Here is a 19,975-nt window from a genome sequence, read left to right as displayed (position 1 = left end):
CTGTGAGGATGATAAAAAAAAAAGAAAAAAAAGCGTTTCCTTTATTAATCAATCATATAGCTGGAATTTCAATTTACGGTTTCCAAAGTATCAAGATATTAATTTACATTGAAATGCTAAAATGGGTTCCAAAGACATTAGCCTCCATACAAATTAAGTTGCTTAAAAACGCATAAATCTCTTTCTCCTTTAAGTATTATCTTTAGTGTAAACTGACTAATAACTGCTCATCTGGTAAGCTATCATTTAGTGTCATTTAGTGAACAGCAAGTGGAGAAATACAAGGAAATTAATATAAGGAATACAAAGAAATTAATTTTAGGCTCACAAAATATACACTACGATATAGAAGTTAGGAATAATGATCAAGAGGTATTTTATAAATTGGATTTATTTTGAAATAGCATTTTTAATAAACTACTGGTACTGGTAGTACCCCATCAATGCCCTGGGGTCTGATAATGTTTTAAAGTTTGGTACACCATCTTTTACTAGTATGTCATTTTTCAATTTTATATGCACTTGAACTAAGTTCAATATATTAAGACTATTAAGATAGAGCTAAATCTGGGAACTCACATTGTTTTGGAACAAACTGAGTTGTTTTGACTCCATGACTTTGCTCTTGCCCCCAGCCTTTGGTCTTTAATGTGTCCATCTGACTTCTTTGAGAACTTAGAAACACAAAAGGTGAAGAAGATCAGATACAAAAGGAAAATCTATTATACGTATTCATTATCTCCCTCTGGTAAGCTTCTCCAAACAGGAGTTATTGATAACCCAGAAACGTCAAATTACAAGAGAAAGGATGCAACATAGCATCATCTGGAACTAGGATAAAAGGAGTCTAATCCTGATTCTAATATTCCAGCCAAGTTACCTAACCTCCAGTTTCTCCATTATAAAAGTGGATGTTCTCAATCCCCAGCACCACCTTGCCTGAAAAATCTCAGCATGATAACACCCAAGTTAAAGGATGAAAAATTTTAAACGATATACTGAAATGGATCCCAAAACAACACATTAAAAGAACATAAGAAGAAAAAGGACAACAACCAAAAAAACATAATAAGCAAAATAGTTTGAGGATTTTGCTGACATGACAAAACCAATAGTTCATGAAGTATACTGCTGCTTCCAACAGTGGCTAGTCAAAATGGAAAAAAATATGAACATTCTGATTGACTAAACTGAATTTCTTTTTAAATAAATTTCTTTATCTATTTTTTGGCTGTGTTTGGTTTTCGTTGCTGGGCGTGGGCTTTCTCTAGTTGCAGTGAGCAGGGGCTATTCTTCAATGCGGTGCGCGGGCTTTTCATTGCAGTGGCTTCTCTTGTTGCTTCTCTTGTTGCGGAGCACAGGCTCTAGGCACGCGGGCTTCAGTAGCTGTGGCACAAGGGCTCAGTAGTTGTGGCTCACGGACTCTAGAGCACAGGCTCAGTAGTTGTGGCGCACAGGCTTAGTTGCTCCGCAGCATGTGGGATCTTCCTGGACCAGGGCTTGAACCCATGTCCCCTGCATTGGCAGGCAGATTCTTAACCACTATGCCACCAGGGAAGTCCCTGAATTTCTTTTTAAAGTTCACAACCAAAGTGAAAATTCCCAAAGTTAAAATTCTTGTTATTTCTGCATTCAACAAGCTAGACAGTCTCGTGACTTCTTCACCTTCAACTTACTGTTACATAATTTCTGGGACTCCCCTCTGTGTATTCTCACACCACTTGTTAGAATTATCAAGTAGACCTCAAACCTGAGCTCCCATATTTTTTGTCCCCTTGTTTACACGGAAATAAAAGCCCAGACATCCATTCCTTCTGCCATTCTCATCTGTTTGGTCAACTCAGCACAGTTAATTAACAAGCAGTCTTGTAAGGAAAACTTCTTATGACTTGGGATGAGTTTAATCTTGTCTCTAGAGTGGAAGATTTCCGACTATGCTAAGATGCATCCACTAGGATGCCTCAGAGACTATGTGAGAGGAAGGGAGGGAAGAGCGGGGGAGATGAGGGGGAAAAAGAGAGGAAGACAGAGGTCATGAGAAACTTGTGTTGGGGAGGTTGAAAAAACTCTCTGCTCCCTGGGAACCTGACTTCAACCAGTGAATCCACTTTTCTGAGTCAGAGTTTTATGTAAGAGTTCACTTGAACAAAAGCTAACAGAAAATTCTATTTTGTAAAACCACTGTTCTATATAATCCATCAGTACAGACAAATTACAGGGCTCACTCTCTCAATATTAATCTCTTTTTTCAACAAAGCCCTTCCCACCAATCCCTTCTCCAAAAATAAGGAAAAAGATGTCTGGCAAAGCATTTATCTTGGTGACGCATCTTTACCTATGATGAGTTGAAGTAACAGGAGGAACAGTATTTCCATGACCACCTTCTTTAAGTCGCTCCAATAACCTTCGGTATTTCTCTCTCTCCTCTTTTTGAACACCCTAAATAAAAGAAAGCATTTAGATAACTACCAGCACATCAAACCTATAATTAAATCATAAACAAAGACTAAGAGGGCAAATGCAGCTCATAGATGTGCTTCATTCGCCAGCACAGTGTTTTTGTATTTTAGTGTTCTTTTAATTCCTTTAATTACCAACTTTATAAATTAAAAAGAAAAATCCAGTAACATCTGGTCTCTTTTGAAACACTGTATCAACAATCTGGAGCTATGTAAGACTATTTATTCCCTTTGGTCACCTATTCACTCCAGCCCATTTCACTCATTTACATTATCTGCTAGACCTTGATAGCATCTGAGTTTTTGACAGTGAAACTGGGTAAACCACAAAAAACTCAGCAGAAATAATCCACTTGCATATTCAGAACATTCAGCTTCCGAAACAGAACCGGTCTCACCAAAGTCACTAACGACCCTCTACGGCCAGATCCAATGGACACATTTTCAGCTCTTCTGTCAATTGACCTCTCTCTCCAGCATCTCACTCTGCTAACCTCGCCTTGCCTTCCTGGACAATACACTCTCCTGATTTCTTTTTTTTTTTTTTAATATTTATTTATTTTCTTTATTTTTTTAGCTGTGTCGGGTCTTAGTTATGGCACGCGGGATCTTTGATGAGGCACGTGGGATCTTTTGTTGCGGCACGCAAGCTTCTCTCTAGCCCTGGCGTGTGGGCTCTGTAGTCTGTAGCACACAGGTGCTCCCATTGAGGTGCACAAGCTCAGTAGTTGTGGTGCATGGGTTTAGTTGCCCCGCAGGATGTGGGTTCTTAGTTCCCCAACCAGGGATCGAACCTACATCCCCTGCATTGGAAGGCGGATTCTTTACTACTGGACCACCAGGGAAGCCCCTCTCCTAATTTCTTCTTATCTTCTCAGTCTCCACTGAAGATTATTTCTTCTGCCTCCCTGTAAATGTCGATGGTTCTGCCCATTATCTCTTCTCACACTACATACTCTCCCTGAATAATCTCTTCAGCTCCCTTGATTTATCTAACACCAATATGCAGAAGATTCAGCAATGTGTCCCTAACTTTGCCTTCTTCTCAAAACTCCCATATATCCAAAAGTCTACGGGACAGGTCTTCTTGCGTGTTTCACAGGCACTTTAAACAATGTCCATAACTGAAGTCATCACCTTCCCCTAAACACATAGGGTATCCTGGTCAGTGACACATATTTATCCAAGATTGAAATCTGGGACTCAGGCTCTTCCATCTAACCTTATATCACACTTAACCAGTAAGTATGTCCTTGCTAATACTACCTTCTAATGTTTCTAGAATATGGCCTGTGTATACCCTATACATATCTGCTCAGTCCCATCCCTTACTTCTTATCTAGGAGGTACTGAAGCCTACTTTAATACCTCTCCTTAAAATCCCCTCCAGGGCTGCAGTCCATTCCTTTCTCTGCCTACATGCTTGCTGATTACAACAATTAATGTATAAGCTCCTAGAGAACAGGGACCATATTTTATTCAATTCTGAATTGCTGAAAACTGGCACAGCACCTGGGACCCAAATAAACATTTCTTTGATGAACTAAGCCAAGTGGCTCAGAAAACCATCTAGCAAATTGCAATAGGTGATGGTCCGGGGGAAATGCCAGAGACAGGAATAGTTCTAAATTCTCCTGGAATAAGTGAAGACTTCAAGAGGGAAGGGAAGATTGTTGATGAAGACATCATGCTAGGTGCCCTAAAAATGGAAGGAAAAAGCAGACATGTACACCATTTACTTCCCTTACTTAGTCACAGTTATTACAGCTTATACAAGAAACAAGTTGGAATAATTCAGGCACCCAAAAAGAAAGAATCTATAATTGTACCTTTTCCTAATGATTCCTTTTTCTTTCCTTTACCTGAAAATTGACTACATATATACAGAAGAATACATATAAGCATTGGAGTCAAATAGGGACCAGATATAGAAGGGAGACTGGGAAATTTACAGTCCCTGTACACCCATTTATACCTTTTGTATTTTGTACCACAGAACATATACTATTTATCCCCACCCCACCCAAATTCCTAAAATTGCTTTTAAAAGAGATCAGGCTAAAAGGGCTTACCTCCTCCACAGTACAACGGGGACGCCTCAGACCCTTGCCACCCTCTTCAGAAATCATCTCTGTTACAACCTGTTCCTGAGGCTTCCACGTTAAGGAACTCTCCAGATTGCCTTTGCTATGGCGACGGCCACCTGGCCTTCTATTATAGGCTTCTGAGCTCAAAGTAAAACTGAGAGGAAAAAAAAAAGAAAAAGTTATTCCCAAACGGTTTAAATTGCTGGAATTTAAGCTCCAGACAATCCTGTGATTAAGCTGTCTCAGGTTAAGCTTGCTCCTGGCAAATCAGACAACCACCATTCACAAAAATTAGATCTCTAGAGCAGAGGGTACCCCAGAATTCTGCTATGGAATGTCTATTCCCAGTCACCAGGGCTTCCACATGAAAGCCTTTGCCTTTTTCCTCATGCCCAATTTTCCAACTCCAACTCTGGCTTAGCTCGCTATTACACAACATACCCTCCTCTGGTACTACACTTTTCCTTTAGTCATTTGGCACCACTGAAATTAACTATTGGTGTGATTGATTAATTATTGGTGACACTGTGGGACTGCATCCCACACTAAACTTTAAAGTCCATGAAAACAGAGATTTCATCCTTCCACCACCGTATCCTGGTACATGATCTAAGCCAAAAGGCACTCAATCAGTATCTGCTGAATACTAAATTAATGAATACTAAATTAATAAATGCTAAAGAATGCGAAGCCATGAAGCCCTCACCTAGTCACTGTTGCTGGTTGATAGAGCCTGCCTCTCTTGCCATTACCGATAATGGAACAAACTGACATCATACCTCTCTTGATGTGAGGTTTAAGAAAGGACACATCACATATGCAGTATTTTTACCAAAAAATTTGCATAATCTAAAATAAATCATGAGTAAACGTCAGACAAAATTAAGGGATTCTACAAAAGCAATGCTTTGTACTCTTTAAAAATATTCATGCTATTACAGACAACGAGAGGCTGAGGCGTTGTTCCAGATTAAAGGAGATCAAAGAGACATGAAAATTAAATGTAATACATGATCCTGCCCTGAACTGTGGGCCAGAAAAAAAGAATCTCTATAATAGAGAAATTTAAATAAGATTATATAATAGTACTATATCAATGTTAAATTTTCTGATTTTGGTAATCTGTGATTATGTAAGTGAATGTCCTCATTCTGAGAAATAATTTACACACTCAAGTACTTATGATTAAAGGGGCATGAGTCTAAGACTTACTCTCAAATGATTCAGAAAAAAATATTATGTATATATAACAGAGAATGATAAAGCAAACTGAAAAAATGATAACAACTGGTGAATCTAGGTCAAACGTATTCACCTACAGAGTTTCAAAATGCTGTACATGAAGCAAAAACTGACATAACTGGATGAGAGAAATAGTCAAGTCCACAATTACAGTAGGAAACATCAACACTCTATACTCATCAATCAATAAAAAAGTAGACAGAAAATCAATAAGATCTGTAAAACATTATCAGCAAACTATTAATAACTGACGTTTACAGAACACTCCACCCAACAATAGCAGAATACACATTCTTTTCAATGAACATGGAATATCCAGACTGAATATATTCTAGGACATAAACAAATGTTAACAAATTTAAAAGGACTGAAATCGTACTAAGTATATTCTCTGACCATAATGAAATTAAACTAGAAATCAGTAACAGAAAGATATCTGGAAAGCCCCAAGTATCTGGAAATTAAACAATATAATTCTACCCTTCTAAATAATCACAGGTTAAAGAGGAGTATGAATGAAGAGTAAAATGAAGAGTGTAAGCCTGATTATAGAATTAACCTTAGTTTCAGCTTAACCAGTTTTCTCATAATTACATTCAGATTATTGATCTTTTCAGGAATACTACATTAGGTGATGATGTCCTGTTCAGTGCAATGTATCTGGAGGCCAGGATGTGAGTTTGCCCACTGTGGGTGATTTAAACTTTGATCCTTTGGTTAAAGTGGTGTCAGGCAGGTTTCTCCACTCTGAAGTTACTATTTTTCCCTTTATAATTATTAATCATTTGTGGGGAAAAATTCTGAGTTTATGTAAATATTCCATACTTCATCAAACTTTTACTTACTAGTTTTAGCTCAACTGACAATTCCTGTATATATCAGTTATTACTGAGACAGTTAAAAGATGGTGATTTTCTAATTCCATCATTCCTTCTACACTTACTAGCTGGCATTCTACTATAAAGACCTTTTCCTCCCACACTATGTATTTATTTATTAACATGTGTATTCTTGTCTTTATTCATCTGATGCTTAAATTGTCCCCAACTGGCCAATGAAAGCCCCTTCAAGTTTCCTCCTGTGTCATGTTGATAATGTCCCCAGGTTTTTAGGGCTCCTTTAATTGCTGGCACAGGACGCTCCACAATCATTTTTTACTTTATCTCTCCTAATCCTACAATCAGCCATTTAGCCACCTCCAGGGAGCCTTACTTTTTATAGTTATAGTGTCTCATTTTCAAACATGAGTGGACAGCCAAGGATTACCAGGTATTTAAATAAGAACTCATAAGAAAGATAAAACCAAAATAAACCAAAGGGGGAGGAGTAACTCAAAGGAAGCAGACAAAGCAAGGAGGAGAAGAAATTTTAAAATAATTAACAGCTTTAGAGAGATAAGAAAAGATATTGTATCTCTATAATAAGAATTAGATGGTTGGAGAAAGAAAAAGCCATGGGGAATAGGAAGTGGGAGGATGCTTACAACTTAAAAACTATGAAGCCAAAAAAACCCACAAAAGTATACATATATGTTTATCTCAGTGGTAGATTTTTTTAAAAAAAGGGTAAGGACAAAAACAAAAGAGAATATATACAAAAATTAAATTAGATCAATCCATAGGGTCCAATATCCAAGCAACAGAAGTTCCAGAAAGTGAGAACACAGAGAGAAGAAAATTACTAATAAAATAATAGTTCATTGTATACATGATTTCTGCACTGTTCTGAATGCATATTATACTTCAAAAAAAAGTTCAGAAGTGAGTGACAATTCTTTTTTAAAAGGTTTTAAAGGGCATTCCCTGGCAGTCCAGTGCTTTCACTGTCGAGGGCCTGGGTTCAACCCCTGGTCGGGGAACTAAGATCCCGCAAGCCACATGGTGAGGCCAAAAAAATAAAAATTAAAAATAATTTTAAAAATTAAAGGTTTTAAAAATCAGATTATATAGGCATATGATATATAGGCATATGATAGAAAAAGTAACACACACTTGAGTACGTCTCTCACCAGCTGTATGATATTTGGCAAGTTACTAACCTCAGAGTAGTTACTTAACAAGATTACATAATAGAATAAAAGTGAGAATGCCTAGCAAGAGTGAGGACCTAAAAATTACTAAGTTTCCATTTACAGAAAGGCAGAACTTTAACACTTACCCAAAGGAAGGCAAGACTCTGCGTGGCTGATCTCGAGTTACTGTCACTCTGATCTTTGGATAGTCACTTATTCCATTAGGAGATTTATTACCTATTTTTGAAAACCATTTGTAATTGTAAAAGAAAAACAAAAAACACACACAAAAAAACCTGTGAACAGTCTGCATTAGAAAAGAAAATCTGGACTTCCCTGGTGGCACAGTGGTTAAGAATCCATCTGCCAATGCAGGGGACACAGGTTGGAGCCCTGGTCCGGGAAGATCCCACATGCTGTGGAGCAGCTAAGCCCGTGTGCCACAACTACAGAGCCTACGCTCTAGAGCCCGTGAGCCACAACTACTGAGGCCTCATGCCACAACTACTGAAGCCCACGCACCCAGAAGCCCATGCTCTGCAACAAGAACAGCCACCGAAATGAGAAGCCCACACAGCACAACAAAGAATAGCCCCCACTCGCCGCAACTAGAGAAAGCCTGCTTGCAGCAACAAAGACCCAACACAGCCACAAATAAATTAAATTAAAAAAAAGAAAATCTGTGAGCAGTCTATACTGTAGAATTAAATATCTTACTTTTTCAAATTCTATTACTTTCTAGCACACATTTTGTAAAAGTTAAAGGAAAAGCTTAGTCTATCTTTGCTCTCAGGTAAGTAGTAACAATTCATAGGAAAGCTTTACTAGTTTTGCTTGCTGGGGCTAACAAAAGGCATGAAGAACTCAATGATTATAAACTCTGTAATCTAATCAAATTGAGTAAATTTTTCAAATTGTTTCTTCTTCTCAAGAAAACAGAAGTATTTTTAAATGAAAATCTGCTTTGTTACTACATTTCCCTGGAAGCTTCTAATACCTGTGAGATGGTTACTATACCTCAAAAAAGGGTAACAAAATTTTCGTCAGCCACATTATCTGCTGGAGCTACTACAGGGGTTTGGAGTCCCTGAGGACTCCAAAATGCAAAGAGGTCTAAAGCTCAAAGTTTTTTCTTAAGTCAGTAGCAGCAAAACATGAACTGACCTGCATTCGTTTGTAAAATCTGACTTGAATCAATGTTCAATCCTGTTGAGGTTTTTTAAATAATATTCAATAAACAACTGAAAAATGTGGAATTCCCAAACATATCTCCAAGCATTTCCGATTTGAGATTGTGGATTTCTTTATATAAGAAATCTGCCCTAGGAATACCCATGCTTCTCTGACTAGGCTACACAAACCCACAGAAATATAGTGCTGGTACTTCAGGCACAAGATAAATCTACCATCCTCTCTATATGTCAATTTTCTGAACCTACAACTTCTCTAAAAGCTCTTTTTCCCCATTCCTCTCAAACTTTACAAGCTTATCTGTGTGGCAGAGATCACAATCATTTTCAGGACTCTGGCTTCTTCCTATTTTTCCCCACCAGAGCATTTTATATAGTATATATAATAATTACAATTCAATTTCGGGATCTAAGGATGATATAGAGGTTCCTAATCCACAAAACCATGAGAACTGGGAACCTAAGGTTGCTCCCCCATCAGATGATGTCCCTCAAAGGCAGGGTTTTATGAGTTTGTTATTTTGCTATTTTGTTATTAAAGGTTTTATTATTCTATTATTTTGTTTTGTTATTTTGCTACTAAAGGTTTTATTATTTTGTTATTCCTGATAACTTAGCACAGTGTCTGACAGAGTAAGCTCTGAGGTAACACTTTGTCTTTTTCTTTTTAATAAATAAGCCCTGATCTAAGTCACATTAAAGACACTGATAAAGCAAACAGGAAACATAACAGTAAATTCAAAGACAATACTAAAGGAAAGCTATTTGCTTTTTAGAAGGGTAGGGAGAATATATCTGTGTTCTCATCTGAAGCCAAATCAGTGTTTTCCTTTCACATTCCCAAAACTCAGAGAACACAGGCAGGAGGAGGTAGGGAAGCAGAAATGTTCTTGACCACCTCACCCAGTTTCAGCATGTTGTTCCAGGATCCAGAATCTGTCAGTTCAGAAGATGAAGAGTTCGAAAATACCTTAAAATCAAAAAGAATCATCTCTGTATTCACTCTTAGAATTTAAATAAGTCTTAATATGAAAAAAAAAAAATCACTCTATTGGTGATGATTTAGTTACCTCACAGAAGAAACTTCATCAATAAGACCAAAGGTTTAATTTGTGAAGACTCACAAAATGATGTAAAAAGTAACAATTCCAGATTCTTCACACATACTTAAACAAGAAAACCAGATGTAGAGTTGACTCGAACAACAAGGGTCTGACCTCTGTGGATCCAATTAAATGTGGATTTTTTTCAACAGTAAATACTAGTGTACTACATGATTACTGGTTGGGAATCCACGGATGCAGAACCTCAGATATAAAGAACCAAGGATCTGGAAGGCCAACTATGTGAGTTTTTGACTGTGTGGAGAGTTGGGGCCCATAACCCAAGCGTTGTTCAGAGGTCAACTGTATTAGTAATTAGGCTCCTTATAAATATTTTTTAAATGTGCAATTTCTTAATCTTTCATTTTTTTGGTCTCTATATCAAGGCTAATTAAGACATGAACATTTCGGAAAGAAGTCATTCTACATATTAATTCCTAAAAAGAGAATATTTCTAAAATTTAACTTTAATGATTAAGTACAAAGACCAGTAGCCCCAGTGAAGCCTTATCCCCACTGACCTCTCCTGAAGGGACAACATTCCGTGTTCCATTACAAGCAGAAGTCACCATGGGCTTTGTGGTCAGCTGGAATGGGAATCCAAATAAGCTGGCAGCATTGTAGAGACTGTTTTTCACTTGGTGAATAAAGCAACCTAGAAAGTGTAATATAGATTACATATACATATATAGAGTACTTAAACTTTTAGCAAAAAAAAAAAAAAAAAAATTATATCTTAGAAAAGGCCTCTCTCAATTTTTATTAGAAGTCCTATCTTCAACCATTGAGAGAAAAAGGTACCTGTAAAAATAATTTTTCTCATATCTGAATAACTGTAATTCCTGCATTAGCATTTTGGGTTCTTTCTTTAGTAAAGTATCTAGGAGGTTACAAAAGCATGAAACCATCATTTTAGCAAATCACATACTGATTCACAAAAAAAAGTCCTGAAATGACAGCTTTTAAGCAATGAGTTCCCCAAAATATATACTGTAAAATAAATCTTTTCCAGAGACATAAGGGCATAACTTAGACAACCTGGAACATATAGTTACTAGGTATGGCAGAATTCTAGGAAGCATTACCATTTACTCACTGGTTTGTCCTTACTTCTCAGGCAGGTTAACAATATAGCTGTCCTAAACAACTACTTACTACCTTGGCTATATCCAGGATGGAAATTAGTGAAGTATAAGATATATGGCTCCTAAACGTCTAAGGAGGAAACAAAGCTATGCCTCTACTGGAGAAGACGTGTTGGAAGATCTCAGACTCACCCCTCCCTGCCACCAAAAATAAAGATTACAAAATAAGTAAGCAAATAAATAAGGGGGAGGGGTAGATTTCAATGCTTTCCCCACTTCCTCCTTTTATCACACTACCCCCTTCTCACTTCCTACACTGCTGATTTGTTTTCTACAATTTCCTTTCTATTTCCTAATTAAGGTTTTCTAAAGCACTAGTTTGAGATAAAAGGGTCATCATCTTAACCATATTCTGCTTTAGAGAAAAATACCCTTAAAGTGAAATGGTGGCTTTTAAACATCAACCACTCCAGAACATATAAGATATAAAATACTTTCCAGGAAGATAGGGGAATAACTTAAACAACAAGAAAGATGTGCTAGATGCGTAAAGCAGAATCCAATTTGAAGTAATCTGTCACTATAGAATAGTTAGAATTACCAAAATTTGCAAATGCCTTGTTTCTCATTTTAGGAACTGGAGAGAATTCCAGGTTATCCCTCTAATAATGTTGAGGGATATCACTTACATTCTACTGTGCTATAAATGGGAGAAAAAGAACTTTAGGGATTGGTGCTTATCATCCAGAATGGCATCCAGACTCCAAATGGCAGGAAGTACTCATAATAACATAAATGCGTAATAACATAAGTGCGCACAAAAAGTATTGTGATATTTATTTTCCCATAAGTTTTGTCAAAATCTGAGTATGCCCCAAAATTATGTCAAAAGAGCGCATTGATTAAAAGAAAAAAGCAGGCAGGAAGGCCCACCTCATCTGTAAAATGAAGATGAGACCATCTTATTTTGCTGAGACTAAGTAGATCGCTTCAGATCCCTTTCATCTGTAAGATCATGAGTCTGCAATTCTAAGCTGCTTCTTCTTTTCACTCTTCCTTTTTTTGTCTCCAAAGCAGCCAACAGACTCATACTGTCCAATATAGGAGCCAGTATCCACAGGTAGTTACCTAAGTTTAAATTTAATTAAAATTAAATTCAGTTTCTCAGTTGCACAGCCCCACTTCAGGTGCTCAATAGCCATCATCTCAGAGAGTTCTATTGGCCAGCACTGCTAAAGACCTCTACAAACTCTACCAGGAAGTATTATCTCTGCTACCCACTGCTTCCCCCTTGGCTTAGGTTCCCTTTCTAGTCAGAAAATCTTAATATACATTTCGTGGAAATCATGGATGGAGAGAACCTTAACATACAAGAATTATTTCAGAAACCTTCTCTAATACCACCATCAAAGTTTTTTGCTTTCTGTTTTTAACCACATACAGCTGTTTGTTTATATTTTTCTATAAAATTGACTCACTTTTTTTTGCTAAACAAATGTATTTGTGAAAGGTAACTTTATATTACTACTGTTGATGTAAAGCAACCTTATTTGCCTTATGAAGAAATGAAAACAACAATATTAAGTTCTAGCTGGGCCTGTTAAAAAAGGGAAGATTAGCATGTATTAGACAAGTTTTAAATACATACTAGCATTAAATCAACATGTTTTCTGCTTAAAATAATCAGAAATTTAAAATAACTGAAAAGGATACAACATTTTTAGTTTATAACATAATTCAGATGACACTTAATGCTATGAATGTTGTATCTCCTAAAATCATTTATTTCTTGAATTGGTATCTATCCTGTGCTTTGGGAAATACTGTCCTAATGAATTCAGTATAAATTCCTGGCATTCAAAGTCCCTCTGTATTTTGAACTCTCTCTGGTCAACTTTTTCACTAAGTTCTATTTGCTATTTCCTGAATTACACAATTTCCCATACTGTTCCCTCTGCCTAGAATGCTTTTCCTTCCTATTGCTCTCTGTCGATACCCTATCTATCCTTCAAGACTCATTTCACGTATCAGATCCTTCATCAAATATTTACTGAGACTTTTTTTGTGTGTGTGGTACGCGGGCCTCTCACTGCTGCAGCCTCTCCCGTTTAGGAACACAGGCTCCGGACGCGCAGGCTCAGCGGCCACGGCTCACGGGCCCAGCCACTCCACGGCATGCAGGATCCTCCCGGACCGGGTCGCGAACCCGTGTCCCCTGCATCGGCAGGCGGACCCCCAACCACTGCGCCACCAGGGAAACCCTACTGAGACTCTTAATCAGAAGAAATTGGACAGTATTTTGTTACTACCTTTCTTATATCACTTATCATATCCTCATAGACATTAGTATTATTTATGTACTTGTCTTAAAACCCCCCACTATATAATCATACACCCCCTACAATTTTAAGGTCCTTAAAAATAGAGACCCTGTCATACTCATTTTTGTATTTCCTGTGGAACAGAACACATTGCTCAACAGTAAGACAGGCTCAATAAGCACTCATTGGATTTAAATGAAGTCTTAACACAGACATGTCCACTCTTTACCTCATCCGGAGGTAGATTCAAATTCACATGCATTTTTGAGAAAGCGGAAAATATTACTATAGTATTCCACTGTGCCTTTTCCCTTTATGCTAACCTAGTTTTATTCTCTTCTACAAGCAATGCCCAGCCCTTCAGATATAGGGAAGCACACAATTTGAGGCAACAGTTACAGTGGTTCACTCAGCTATCCGAACTAGACGACTCAGTTTGAAGTAGTTTTTACAGTGTTTTCTCCTCCAAATTTAAAAAGCACCTTTTCTTTATAGGAAGATTCGGAAATGTGAAATGCACTTTCAACATACAGGCTTATTTATCTGGAAAGATACTTACGTCTCTGCTAACACTGGTTACCTCTAGTGAAGATAACTGAGTAGAAGAGGGACAGGAAAGAGACTTACTTTTCACTGTATGTACTTTTTATCTTTTGAATTTTGTCCACACATAAACTTTTCTTATTTAAAAAACTAACTTTTAAAATTAATATTTAATACCTAATCTCGGTCTTTTGGCTGGTATTTCATCAGTGTCCACTGTAGAAAGCAGAGTGCTGAAAAAAGAGAAAAGAGATATATATACATATATTCATATACACACATATGCACTCCTACAAGTAAGCTTACTATTCGTGCAACACACCTCCTTCCATTCACTTTGTCATAAAATGAGATCCAATTAACGTTTATGCTACAGTAGGCCTTTATCATTTGAGGATGTAACATTATGGTTTCAACTATATGAGATCCAAAACTCCCTATTACATAATAATCTGTAGTCTGGCTAAAGTACAAACAGGAAACTGGTCAGAAATCACTGAACTAGTAAATGAATATAGGTAAAAGCTTAGGACCATGCTATTCCTTTTCTCTCCAGAAATGATTTAAGAACAAATAATATCCTTTTGAAAGATGACACCCTCCCCAAAGAAAGTCACTTTCTACTTCAGATGGAAGTAGACAATACAAAAAGCCTCAAAAGATAGTTCTCAGCCAGAAAAAGGTGTTATATTTAACTTCATTTTTATCATGGAAACTATATTACAGTGATAACAAAGAATTTGGAAATTCAGGAAATTTTTGGACCTATACCTCAAGAATGTTAAAAGTTCATGGTATAATCATCCTTCTAAAGATGATTATGAATGATCATATTTACAAAAAAAATGAACTGAATAAATCCCAGGAGAATACCATTCAGTTCATAACTTTAAACATCCCAACAAGACTTCCTATCTTCATCTGGACTGAAAAATGGCTTACATTTAAAAGAGTTGTTTTAGATAAAGGATGTGGTAAAGACCAGGAGTTTGACCTACAAGCCACTATTTCCCTGACCAGCAAAGATTCGCAGTAAAAATAAAGGACAGGGGAGAGGAAATTAACATTTCCTTATTCAATAAATATGTACCAAGTGCCTATCACGCACCAGCCTCTGCACAAGGCCCTTGGGTCAGAATATACAAACACTACCCTTACATACCCTAAGCATCATTCTAGGTACTTTACAACTTGCTGTCAAATGATCCTTATATCAACCCTACAGAAAGGTAGAAAGAATACGTTAAAACCTTGCCCTCTCTGGAACACATGATGGAATTTGGCTCACAGCCAATTCATCAATGATCTGAATTCTTAGACTCATACATTAAGTAATCATCTTGTTTTCTCAAGCTCCAAGAAACCATCCTCCAATGATCTTGAGGCTTAATAAAAAAAATGAAATTAACACTTGATCATTAAAACGTGGGAGGTTATGTATAGAATTGGTATGGTACTTTATTCTCTAGATTAATTCTTAGGGAAGGGGGTAGACACTATGAAATGGGACAAACCAACAGGTAAATGCTGAGAACAACTTTTAGTTTCCAAAAATTTTAACTGAATTTTAGAGTACAGACTAGTCATCTTTTTAAAGGAATGAAGTACCTACTTTTTTTTTCTCATACACTAATTCTAAAGCACAGAATCACTCTCCCTCCCCAGCAAAACACACACACAAACACACACACACACAGTTTGACAGTTGTTTCAAAACAAGACAGCTGCTGTCTCTTGGTGCTAAGAAAACAGTAAGTGTAATCGAAAGGGCTTTGGGCAAGCTGTGAGTCTCACTTAACTGCACTTATTGCGCACAAATGACACTTGGGAGTGTGCCTTGTAAACAGGAGCCACACAAAGACAGTATTCCTTCAATTTTCAGTTTTCAACCTAAGAGCAGCAAAATATGATACAGCCCCATTTGTTGACAGCAACCAGCTTGGACTCTGACAAGAAAGATCCTAACCATCACCGACCACTAGCTCCTTCCATCATCAGGATTCGCATCTGCACAGCGCGGAGGGGCTACTCCATCACCAGGGCATCCGCGACACGCACCTCTACCGCCTCCGCCCAGCTACCTGTTTCTGCCGAGCGGGGCCTGCCTGCCAGGCCCGGATCAGCGCTATGCCGGCCGAGCCCGGGGTGGGGGAGGGGAACAGCCAGGCCGGCGCTCGGGCCCCTCTCCTCTCACCTGTTCGAGCGCCGCCTCTTCAGGAGGGCCCGGGCAGGAGGCACCGGCCGATCACAGAAACGGAAAATGGTGCCGAGAATCCTAACCAGCCATTTGTACATACCAGGCCCAAGCAGCAGCGGCGGCCGACACACCCCGAGACGCAAACCCCAGAGCTGTCGCCGCCGCTGCCGCCTTCGCTGCCTCGGCCACCAACGCCAAAGCTCAGTCGCCGACTTGTGACGCAGTCCTAGGGCCCACAGATACAACGTCACCTGGGCTACAGGACGCCCCCGCTTGCCACCGCTTCTGACGTCACCTCCTCCCGCCCGACCGGAAAGCATCTTCGCCCTCAACCTGCGCAGGCGCAACCTAAGTGCCCACCTCCCGAGCCTAGCAACCAGAACGCCTGCGGGATGGTCCCGGCCCAATCGCTAACGAGATCGCAAGGGCTGTGGGCGGGGTTTTCTCTTCGGCGGAGCCAGTCCTGAGACTGCCCGCGGGACAAGGCTCTCGGGCCGCACGTGAGGGTTCTCCACCCGGGAGGGAGCGCTCCCAGCGCGGAAACACAGTAGGTGATCAGTAAATGTTTGAGTGCACCAAATAAAGGTTAGTCAGGTTAATTAACAAACGTTTACCCTGCTAGGCGCCCTTTACTTTTCACATACTTTATGTCTGGTATTTTACACGCAGTCACCTTCATTTCTCCCAGCAACCGCAGGCGATGCGGAGCCTTGTGCCCATTTTTAATAAGGAAATCCAGGCATAGAGTGGTTAAGTAATTGCCTAATGTCAAAAAGCTAGCTAGTGGCACAGCTGGAATTTGAACCACAGTCTGTAACAGCGCCACAGTCCCTCGCCCTTGAAGTCCGTCTACTGGAAGAAACATAATTACAAAGATAATTGGCTGCTGTGATAAAGGTGGGTAGAAAGTGCAGTAGGAGCCAGAGAAAGGAAAACCGTCGGCTAGGGAAGTTAAGGAAAGGGCACAACTAAAGGAAGGCTTCACAGAAACTTAAGGATGAAAAGCTACCTGTGGCCTACTAGTAGCTACTAGTCCCCCCCGTGAGCCGGCAGGGAGTGCTGCTAATTACTCTCCCTCTCTTATCTAGAGGTCCTACTTCAGGTTAATTATCAACAACAGAAAAGGACCCTCGCTCTTACTAAAGGAAAATCCACTCCCCTGGCCCAACACTCCTGGGAATCCTGAAATGTTTTTATGCCCCACGAATCCAACCCTGAATGCACTTGATCCTTAATCTGTGATTCAGTTAAGGTCAGACTTCTAGATTTGCTTGAACTTCAACACAGGCACTCCCCAGTAAGCCTCATCATTTGCTCAATAGACATTCTTCCTCGATTCTTTCTGCAGCAAGCCACCCACTAGAGCCCCAGGAGAAACAGCTACCCACCTGTGGCTACCACCACACTGGCCTGGGGGGATGGGGGCAGGTCCTAGAGGGTAGAAGCAAATCCTAAGTGTGAACATGGGCTCCTCCCTCAATTCCCTAAAATTTAGCTAACACCTGCTTGTTACAGATAGTTTGGGAATAACAGGAGAATTATTGATATAAAGCTGAGAAGATGTAGAAGTGGCTATTACAAGTACAGCATCTATAGCCCATTGCCTCCCAAAAGGATTCTGGGCCCCTCAAGGTCATCTCTCCACTCTTCTCAACAACTTCTACATGTCACCAACAGAAGATAATTTCCCTTCCACATTTGTGTCTACCCGTTTCAGGCTGGACTCGCAAGTTAACTTAAAAGGAGATTACCATTGGCATTATTATGCAGGGCAGTTCAGCTGTGTCCCAACTGCCCATTCCACTATAGAAGTAAGTCTTTGCTTTTGCCAAACTAAGAAGACCACTCAAGTATTGGGAAGGAATTCTCCAAAACAAAAGAGTGGTCTTCATTAAAACATAAATCAGAAAACTGCAAGCTGCTTTAGTTAGAAGAGCAGCTTCTCCCAGGTTCTGGCCACCAAGATTTAAGAAACTTTGGCATCAAGTCTCAGAGCAGACTACTACGACACCACAACACAATTTTTTTTTCTTTTCCGGCCTCATTAAGAGCACACTTACATACCCAATACTGAAACAGGTCACCCACCATGAAAAGTGGGAGGGCTTTGGGATTACAAACCTCAGTCCGAATCTCAGGACCTCATCAGCAAACTAACTCTGCCAGCCCCTCTGCACACATACACCACCTCTGTGTCCTCCTAGTTCTCTAGTCACCCTCTGAAATGGAGAAAGAAAGGGGATTCAGCCTTACAGTCGCTTCTGCCTGCGTCTTGTCTGCCAGTTGGTGCCTTCGATGTCCTGTCGTCCACAGTAGAGGCGTGGACCACTGCCCATCCACCGACCAAAGAGTGGGATTATCCTTAACCCCAAATCCACTACTGCCGGAGCCATTCCCAGACTCAGGAACTCTTCACTGGAGGCCCAGAGGAGAATCCCAAAATCACACGTAGTAACAAGGATGCTGAGATTTCTGCCCTTGGTTTGGATAACTTGCACCCATGTACCGCCAGAGGAGCACAACCTCATTGCTTCAGTTTTCATAGGGTATCCTAACCGGTTACCCTAATTTTCCAAAAAGACCTCTTCCTCCTCCTCCTGCGGAGATCCTCTCCTTCAAGCCTTTCCATGGCCCCTCCCCCATCTTCCTCAAAACCTACCTCCCCTCCACAGAACAATGAAGACCCAGCCCTCCAATCCATTCTTTAGTCTTGCAAATTTTCCCTTTGCCAGCATTCTCAAAGTGTTAAAAGATTTCCTACCAATTTCGTTTTTGCTGACCCCTGTCAGAAGAGAGATCTGGGTCATTCGACTGAAGTGGGGTATCAGCCCATAGATGAGGTGTTGTTGGTTTGGGCCTAATGTGCCTAAAATCTAACATAATTCACCACCATGAAAATTGACTTCCTTCTGGGGACCAACTCCTCTGGTACTCAAGAAAAGCGAGCCCTTCTAATAATGTGACTTTGATCTTATTCAGTCTGTCCAATAACTTTGGCCATATTATGCCAAAATCAAGTACAGCTTTCCGTGTCCTAGATTTTATTACAAAATTTGCTCAGATGAACTACAAATGGCTTGTAGTTGCCTCATGTAGAGAAATAATAGCATCAGGCCCTACCTAAGCCTATTTCCTCATCTGTAAAACATAATTCACCAAACCCGTCTCTCAGATCTGTGGGCACATTAAATGTGTTGATGTATATGAAGGGTCTACTTCAATGCCCAGCATAGCTAAGTGCTTAATGTTTCTCTTCCCTCTCTTTCCTTCTCATATCTAATAAGTCGTTTAACTTGCCAGTTCTGCATCCTATGTTTTCTACAGATCTGCCTGTTCCTCTCTCCAAATGTTACCAAGACTGTTAGCCTTGAGCTCTAATCCTCCCCCTTCAGCTGCAGGGAGGTGTTGTCCTAGTCTTACAGGAAACCACCAGAATAGAAAAACAAGAGCCCACCAAACCAGTTAGAACCAACTACGTCCAAGGTGGTAGAAAACCTGACCTTCAGTAGACCCTCATTATATGCTAATTTTAATACATTTGCATGGTAAATAACACACCTGATAGTTGACAATTGCCACAGGAAGAGCCAGAAGAGCCCATACAAGGACTGAAAACGGGTGTTGTAAAACTATTGTTGTCCCAGTTCCTAGCATACCACACCTCTGTTCTCAGATAAGTCATAAATATTCCTCCCTCTCTTTTTTTTTTTTTTTTTTTTTTTTTTTTTTTTTTTTTT

General features: G+C 39.4%; 1 protein-coding gene across 3 annotated transcripts in view; it reads right to left on the bottom strand.

Moving 5' to 3' along the window:
• Positions 1-16,537, bottom strand: part of SENP2 (SUMO specific peptidase 2) — a 34,290-nt gene extending 17,753 nt beyond the window's left edge. Inside the window, exons 1-8 of one of the 3 annotated variants that reach the window (XM_024768203.1) lie at positions 16,236-16,537; positions 14,219-14,274; positions 10,614-10,747; positions 9,893-9,959; positions 7,946-8,036; positions 4,532-4,700; positions 2,336-2,439; positions 580-674 (exon numbers count right to left, since the gene is read on the bottom strand). In XM_024768203.1, coding sequence (XP_024623971.1) covers positions 580-674; positions 2,336-2,439; positions 4,532-4,700; positions 7,946-8,036; positions 9,893-9,959; positions 10,614-10,747; positions 14,219-14,274; positions 16,236-16,336 — 817 coding nt within the window. In that variant the 5' untranslated portion in view covers positions 16,337-16,537. The remainder of the gene's footprint in view (positions 1-579; positions 675-2,335; positions 2,440-4,531; positions 4,701-7,945; positions 8,037-9,892; positions 9,960-10,613; positions 10,748-14,218; positions 14,275-16,235) is intronic. The other 2 variants (XM_024768211.1, XM_024768213.1) reach the window with 2 other exon arrangements.
• Positions 16,538-19,975: the final 3,438 nt, after the last annotated feature.

This window comes from Neophocaena asiaeorientalis, unplaced genomic scaffold (assembly GCF_003031525.2).
Source record: "Neophocaena asiaeorientalis asiaeorientalis breed wild unplaced genomic scaffold, Neophocaena_asiaeorientalis_V1.1 scaffold225, whole genome shotgun sequence".
NCBI lineage: Eukaryota > Metazoa > Chordata > Mammalia > Artiodactyla > Phocoenidae > Neophocaena > Neophocaena asiaeorientalis.
The sequence above is the reverse complement of the archived record's forward strand: the minus strand, read 5'-3'. Positions and strand labels throughout refer to the sequence as shown.